The sequence below is a fragment of the Mastomys coucha genome, unplaced genomic scaffold (genome assembly GCF_008632895.1).
Source record: "Mastomys coucha isolate ucsf_1 unplaced genomic scaffold, UCSF_Mcou_1 pScaffold6, whole genome shotgun sequence".
Taxonomy (NCBI): Eukaryota; Metazoa; Chordata; class Mammalia; order Rodentia; family Muridae; genus Mastomys; species Mastomys coucha.
The window spans coordinates 102,435,158-102,443,783 of NW_022196912.1; the positions used below are offsets into that span (position 1 = coordinate 102,435,158).

An 8,626-nucleotide genomic window follows, 5' to 3' on the forward strand; every position below is an offset into this window, starting at 1 on the left:
CCCCCCCCCCACGAGCTAGGGTCTCTAATAGTCCAGGCTGGCCTCAAGATAAGGATGACCTTGAATAACTTTCCATTTCTGAAGTGCTATGATTATAGCCTTGTGTTACAATGTCCCACTCCTACAGAGACTTTAAAAGTAGAAACAGAAAAACAAAAACTCAATAACCCTCCTTTCACAATAACTGGTAAACACTGCCCTCTGGTGATACAATGTAACAAACAAGGTAACATCTTTAACTTTGATTTCAGTTATGTACCTGCATCTCTTTGGATGCACATCCTATCAACCACCAAAATACATTTAAGATGACCTTCATTATATATTGTTCATTAAATTAGAAACTTTTAAAAGATCTGAAATCAAAGACTCTAGAAACATGTTATTGAAGACACACATCACTATGTAGTAAATTACATTTCCACATAAAACATCTGATTAAGAAAGACCCTGAAGGCAAATGTCCTAAAGTTAAAAGCACAGTAAGACAAGAAAGGTCTTACCATGTGTAACTCAGGCACGGTGGTACACACCATTAATCCCAGCACTCGGGAAGCAAAGGCTGTGAGCTCAGTGCCAGCTGGGTCTATATAGAGTCCCAGAATAGCCATACATACAGAGACTCTACTTATAAAGAAATGAAGGAAGGAAGGAAGGAAGGAAAGAAGGGAGGGAGGGAGGAAGGAAGGAAGGAAGGAAGGAAGGAAGGAAGGAAGGAATTCTGCACAAGGGAGCCAGTACAGTTTTCAAAGTGTATTTAACACACTGAAAAGCATCTATGGACGGATGGTGTTGCCCTGTTGGAAGCTTGACTCCTTATTTAGAGAAAAAACCTTAACCAAAACAGCACAATTTGCTGCGAAGGTTTTTACTAAGCCAAGGCAATGGTTCCTGAAAGAGTCTTACCAAGACTGGTGCCATCCTGCCCCATGATGCACTTCATGGAGGTGATAATCTGCTCCATCACAGGTGGTGACATCGATGTGGCGTATACAGCACTGTGAGAATGTGTGCGTAGGTAGTCTATCAGCTCCTGCAGAAGCAGAGGCAACATTAAGAGGCCATTCCTGAGTACACAGGTGTGCAACTGTCTTCCTTCTAGGTATTACTGCACTATTCCCTTCAACAGCCTGGTGCAGGGTGCTAAGCTGAGACTCAAGGTTGGCTAATATCATCAAAGCTCACAGCTGGCCAACAAGGATGTCAGAAACAGGGCAAAGCCCAAGATTAATTCAAAGATGAATTAAGAAAGTACTAACTTGGCCGGGCGGTGGTGGCGCACGCCTTTAATCCCAGCACTTGGGAGGCAGAGGCAGGCGGATTTCTGAGTTCGAGGCCAGCCTGGTCTACAGAGTGAGTTCCAGGACAGCCAGGGCTACACAGAGAAACCCTGTCTCAAAAAACCAAAGGAAAAAAACCAAAAAAAAAAAAAAAAAAGAGAAAGTACTAACTTGCTTTTTGACAGACAATGATTTGCTTCTTCAGTATCATTTGTGTCTCACCCTATACACATACTGCCTGTCCTTATACTCCTAAATAACAATTTTTCTATGCCGGGAGCATATCACTCAGTGATGTAGCTTGGCAGGTGTGAGTTCAGGTGTGAGCAGCTCTTAGCTGCTAAGCCAATGCTCCAGATCCTCATTTAAATTTTTAAATAAAACATGCATAACAAGAATCTAGTATACTATTGTAGTGATATATGCCTATAACCCTGATCTCTGGGAGGATGAGGCAGGAAGATTGCAAATCTAAGGCTAGTCTGGGCTCCAAAGTGAGAATATGTCTTTAGTGAAGAGGGGGGAACACCATGTATGTATCAAAAACAAATAAAAAGAAACAACACAACTGTGAAATAGGCAGTTGCTTGTAATTTGCTCACAACTGCATCCCAACGCACAAATATCTTATATCAATTCTGAAATGACACCTTATATGATTTACTATCTTTAATACATATCAATATATCATTTAACTCCCAAAGTAAGCTTTGTCTCATTAACAAATGAGGTAAAAATCCATAATGAAATCCAAACCTGATTAGAAGCAACTGAAAAGGGCTTTAAAGGAGTCTAAAGGCCACACTTATTGACATGTCTTTCTTCTGTCACCAGTGTCCTATCTGGAATGAATAGACATCTGGCCATGTCTTCCCAGGAAAAGTCACACAACATGGAGGTAACGATGTACCACTCTAGCAGAATTTACTACAACAAGCCAGGTTATGACTGTGTGCATCCAGAATGACACAACGATCACAGGCAGAGGCCCCTGCCTAATAAGAGTGGAAGTGCTTTTTGTGAAGAGTATGAATGATGCCTGAAGAAACACACCATGCACAAACCAAACGCAGTGCTCACAGTGCTATGTAACATTTTGTGTAGCAAATGGCTTTTCTACACACAATTCACAACAAGAGTTGCACAGACCTAAACCCAGAAGAGAGAATAGGTGAAAGGTATCTGATGCTTTCATACAATGACGTGTGTGCCAGCACTGTCTCTAGAGTAATGCTCCTCGTTGCCAACAGCCCTCATTGTCCACATCTAGAAAACAGCCACCACGTTCTCTGTGGGTCTTTTCATTTTGTGCTGTTTCTTCATTTTTTAGAAACTTTTCTTTGGTTCAAGACCAGTAAAACTGATTATAATTATTAAATGTAGCACTTTGGCCTTCAACATTCTGAGGCAAAGAAGCATTGTGTGATATTTAGAACTCTGACAGGCCAGGTGGGAGGGGAGGCAGGAGGATCAAGAGGTCAAGCGCTATACCAAACAAACAAGGTGATCACACATTTTCCTGACTTACAGACTTGTGCGACTTCCTGATCAGGTCTACACAGAAGGAAGTCTATTTCAAATCTAGTGAGAAAAATCTGCTTCTGGGATGATCCGACTAGTACATTTTAGCTACCAAATACCCATAAAGATTAACAGCCTGGCACAAGGAAGGACAGAACTTGGTATCGGGTCACAGATTCCTCTCTCATGTGTGGCCTCCTTGGCAGTAGTACCATCTTTCATGTAGAACTGGTCCATAACTGCTGCATCTAGCTCACACATCAGGGTTTGATTCTCAGGGTTTGATCTGACTGCCTGATTGTCCAACTCTGACAAATGCAAAGTACACAAGTAACTGTAGCCAGAATTTATATGCCTCATAGCTGACTAAAGAAAACTGCACAAGAGAATCAGTGGAAACAGAAATGGACAAAAAAAATTAAATATATAAAATAAGCTAAGAATGTGATAAAATAAAGTATATACATAAATAAAAATTTAAAAATGAAAAAAACTACACTGCAAAATTCCCTTTTCTCCTTGGAAAGTCTGGATGTACATATCCCTGACAAGGCTTCAAGAAATTCTTATAAGACTAAAAGGAAGTTTGAATTGAATGAGACCCACTGTAATCATCAGCAAGCTTCAAGAGGAGAAACTAGCTGATACTACATGTCTTCAAAACAAAGCATCTCTTGCAGGCAAATATGCTATTTTCAATGAGTACACAGCCTTCTTGCTTCCTGCTTGTTGGTTTTTGTCATTATTAGCACTACATATCCTCCTGAAGTATTCCATTTATAACTCGGGGTCGTAAAGATCCTTAGATGCTTGTTCTGTGCTGTACTGCTGTCAGAGAAGCAAACGTCTAGCCGCCTTTTGATCCCCTTGAGGGGAAAATGTTTAGCTTTCCTCAGCATGATCCCATAAAGAACCAATAACCACAGGAAAATCAGTTATAGTAAACCTCCTACCCTACTGCTATTTCTGTGGGTTATTCTAGTTCTGTTACAAAATTTCAGGTTAACTATAATCTTATGTTAGCTCAAAAAAAAAAAATGTAGGTTTTGTCACTGTTGTGACTTAATGCTGCACATGTATCTGCTGGTAGTAAAGGCAGAGAGAGTGCTGTCTCTTGCCAGGCATGGGCTACCATCACATTGTACACACCGAGAATGATTATTCTTTAAGGCTCCAATTATTTAGTTTTAAGAGGAAATTCAGAGCATTTATGAGTACCTACTATGTGTGGTGCTTGATATATGTATACTTTAATGATGTTCTATCAAGTCTTCCTTCTTTTCTTCTCTGTAGTCCTGAGAGTCAAACTGAGGGCAGCACACATGCTAGGTCAGTTCTTTACTACTGAGCTACAGGCCTGGCTCAAGTCTTTTTTTTTTTTTTTTTTTTAGTAATAGCTTTATAGAAATATAAGCCACATTCCATCATAATCACCTTTGTAAAGTATACAATTCAATAGATTTTGGCATAGTCAGAGCTGTGTGACTCTTACTACTACCTAATTTTAGAACATTTCTTCACCCTACAAGGAAACATTGCAGTTTCCTTACCCATTAGCAGTTACTTTCCATTTCCCCATCTCCTTAACATCTGTGAACTAGTAAATATACATTGTTCCCATACCTATTCTAGATAAGACATATGAAAAAGAAATGCATCATATGACATGACCTTTTGTGATTGACTTCACTTATGTGCAAAATACATCTGTGTTGTAACATAGGCACACATCATTTTAAACCATTACCACATCACAAACGAGCCATATTTACTTTACTAATAAAGACTCTAAAAACTTAAAAATGCTTTCCCCAAGGTCTTACGAAGCAAAGACATTCAAAACAGAATGTACATGATCTTTCATGGTTTCTTAACTGCCTTAGAGGTCATATATAATATTGAAAGAGAGATGCTTTGCAGAGTCTTAGAGCTAATAAAACCTTCTCTTCTTGTTTGTACATTCCTATCTTCCATTCCCATTGGTTTGTGAGAACCCTTTCAAAGTGTGAGCATAACTCAAACCCAACAGAAAACTCTAGCAAACAAGAAGCACCTCTGTGTGCTCTTTTACAAAAGAGTATTCTATATCTCAGACCAGAATGCAGCTTGGAAAGAAGCTCAAATGAGCAAACAACAAACAATGGACAGAAGAAGCCTTTAGCTCAGTGAGAGACTGAGTCACTCTCCAGGCATTTGAGGTAGGGTGTCCACCAGCACTAGAACACAAGCATAGCCAGGGCCCCAATATCCCAGGTTCAGGACTCCACCTACTAGACAGTTCCCAAATCTCTAACTGGCGAGTGAGTCTAAAGGCCTGTATTACCTTCTTGCCTCCAATGTATCCTCCTGAAGCACCGAAGCTCTTTGTGAATGTTCCCATCATAACATCTACATCCTCAGGATCCAGGCCAAAGTAGTCTACCACACCTCGTCCTGAAGGGCCAAGAGCCCCAATGCTGTGAGCCTCATCCAGATACAAATAAGCCTTGTATTTCTTCTTGAGAGCAATCACTTCAGGAAGGCGAACAATAGACCCTTCCATGCTGGCAAAACAGGGTTAAAAACAAAACAAAACAGAGACCTTTTAACTTTTAAAATTAGCAACTATTTACCTTATTTGTTAATGTTTTGAGATTACTGCTTTTTAAAATAAACCTGAAAACTCCACTTCTGGTTTTAAACTAAGTTATGCAGCTTACAACAAGAAAATTTAACGTTATAGCAGATTGTTTTTGTGAGGTTAATGATTAAAGCTGGGGCCTTGTATATGCCAAGAAAGCACTTTACACCTACCTACAGCCCCTAGCCCTATTTTATTTATTTTGATGTTAGTTTGTTTTGTGCGATACTAGAGGTTGAATCCAGGGCCTCATATATGTTAGACAAGAGTACAGCCACTGTGCAAGGTTTTCTATTTTTTAAGTCTATTTATTATTATACATAAGTACACTGTAGTTGTCTTCAGACGCACCAGAAGAGGACATCAGATCTCATTACAGATGGTTGTGAGCCACCATGTGGTTGCTGGGAATTGAACTCAGGATCTTCGGAAGAGCAGTCAGTGCTCTAACCCGCTGAGCTATCTCGCCAGCCCCCATAAGTAAATCTCTCTTTTTTTTTTAGATTTATTTATTATTATATGTAAGTACACTGTAGCTGTCTTCAGACACACCAGGAGAGGGCATCAGATCTCATTCTGGATGGTTGTGAACCATCCATGTGGTTGCTGGGATTTGAACTCATGACCTCTGGAAGAGCAGTCGGTGCTCTTAACCACTGAGCCATCTCACCAGCCCCTGTGCAAGGTTTTCTAAGTAGTAGAAAAATAACCTCACATAAAGTCCTTCACGTTCAGAGCGAGCGTCCTCTGTCTCCTGGTATTTATAATAAGTCACAGCCACTGTTTCCTTAGTTTCCAGAAGGGGCTAGTCGAGCCAGCCCATCAGCTGAAAGCTTACTGACTTTGCAGGCCTACCCTATGGTTAAGAGTAGTAGAGCAGGCTAGAGAGATGGCTCAGTGGTTAAGAGCTCTTCCAAAGGTCCTGAGTTCAAATTCCAGCAACCACATGGTAGCTCACAACCACCTGTAATGAGATCTGATACGTTCTTCTGGTGTGTCTGAAGGCAGCTACAGTGTGCTCACATATAACAATAAATAAGTCTTTGGGCCAGAGCGAGCAGAGGTCTTGAGTTCAATTCCCAGCAACCACATGATGGCTCACAACCATCTGTACAGCTACAGTTACTCATATACATAAAATAAATAAATAAATCTTAAGAAAAAAAATAGTAGTAGAGCAAGGTTACCTATATATGCCTTCCACAAGGATTAGGATTTTCTTCCAGGGCCTTCTTGTCCGAGGCTGACCATAAACAATGGCATCTTTTAAAAGCTTCTCCAAGCTTTGCATATCTATGACACAAAGAAAGAATTCAGTCCCAAAGTATCTTTTTCCTAACAGTATTAGAAAAATGTGAATAGACATTTCTTATTCAGAAATGTTTCAGACAGGAGAGGGAATTAACATAATTAGAGCTGAGCAGAAGAGTAAATTATTGCTACCTTGGTTGACGTATAAATGGACAAGTGTTCAAAATCATCAATGAGATTAAATGACTGGAAATTGATTACTTTAGTTGCTTAGATAGAAATGACTACTGTTTTATATTATATTCTCTGCCTTTGAACAAGCTTTTCTTTATTTTTAAAATCAAATTGCATCTCTAACCCAAGCAGTTCTTCCAGAAATTAAAAATGGTGTATATAGAACTAACTGTATAAAGACCAAGCAAGAGTGAGTAAATCACCCCAAATACATGTGCCTCTTAAAAAGCAAATATACATGGACCTGCAGAGATTGCTAAGGATGTTAGAGCATTTGTTGTTCTTGCTGAGGATCAAGGTTTGATTTCTGGAACACACACACAGCGATTCACAAACATCCATTAAGTCCAGATCCAAGAGATCTGACCTCTGCGAGCATCAAACATGTACATGCAGGGAAAACACTCTCAAAGTACATGACCTATTCCTTTTACCCAGGATGTATTCAATAGCTGCTTACTAAATAGCCTTCTCTTTGCACTGGTTAAAAACACACCAGTGTGGAACAGGCACTAGTCTCAGCTTAAGGCAGCTTGGCAATCAGCAGAGCTTGTCCCACATGCACTCCATCAGCTGCACTGTTGAAAGACAGCATGGCTGGTGCTATCATTAATAAGGACCTTACTTTTCCTCTTAAATTCTTCGAACTCCACTGTTCCCATCTCTATAGACTTTATACTTAAAATATTTGTTCTGAATGACATTAAAAGAAATTCTCCCGGGCTGGAGAGATGGCTCAGCAGGTAAGAGCACTGACTGCTCTTCCAGAGGTCATGAGTTCAAATCCCAGCAACCACATGGTGGCTCACAACCATCTGTAATGAGATCTGATGCCTTCTTCTGGTGTGTCTGAAGACAGCTATGGTGTACTTGTATATAATAAATAAATAAATCATTAAAAAAAAAAGAAAGAAAGAAATTCTCCCTAAAATCTAAGGAGCACTAAGTCTGAGGTAAAGGTCATGCTAGTGGGAGACACCACACAACAGGCTTTGATTCTTTACTGCTTATCACTGAAGGGGGGGGGATCAAAACTGCCCAACTTTGTCCTTACTCTAGTGATTTTGGTAAGAAAGCAGAATGTAATAAAAACACACCGAACAGTGAACTAAAGGTCGCAACTGTACCTATCAGTATTTGCAGGATTGCAATCAGCCTGGCAAGAGAGGGCAGCACTCACCACAGCAGTAACCTGCCTGTCCCAGAGCCTCTGCTCAGGGTGGAGAGCAGGAGACAAGCAAATCTGCACTCAAAGAATCTGCACTGTTCTTTTCTATGTTTATGTATAAAGTAAATAGTGATTCAACATTTTACACAAAAGGAAGACAACAGGAAAAAGAAAGCTGAATGTGGCTGTGTACGGCTAAATCTTAGCACACAGGTTAAAACAGAAGAATCATTGTGAATTCAGAGACAGCCTAGGCTATATGATAAATTCGAGGCTAGCCAGGGTTACATAATGAGGCCCCATTTCAAAAATCAAGCAAGCAACAACAATGACAAAATCTACAAACTTTAGCAAAGACAGCAATCTATAGCAAGAATGCTTGGGAAGATTACCTACTTAGGAAAATAATTTACTCCTGAGAGGCTCTGATAGTACCTGACTAACACAGATGTAGAGGCTCACAGCTATCCATCGAACTGAGTATAGGTTCCCCAGTGAAGGAGTTAGAGAAAGGACCAATGGAGCTGAGGGGTTTGCAGCCCCTTAGGAGGA

The 8,626-nt window shown here is 40.2% G+C and overlaps 1 protein-coding gene across 1 annotated transcript in view; it reads right to left on the reverse strand.

Annotated features, from left to right (window-relative positions):
• The window catches only part of Sptlc2 (serine palmitoyltransferase long chain base subunit 2), a 90,550-nt gene that overhangs the window by 29,207 nt on the left and 52,717 nt on the right, over positions 1-8,626 (reverse strand). Inside the window, exons 7-9 of the mRNA XM_031357880.1 lie at positions 6,609-6,714; positions 5,125-5,344; positions 907-1,033 (exon numbers count right to left, since the gene is read on the reverse strand). Of these exons, the coding sequence (XP_031213740.1) occupies positions 907-1,033; positions 5,125-5,344; positions 6,609-6,714 (453 nt within the window). The remainder of the gene's footprint in view (positions 1-906; positions 1,034-5,124; positions 5,345-6,608; positions 6,715-8,626) is intronic.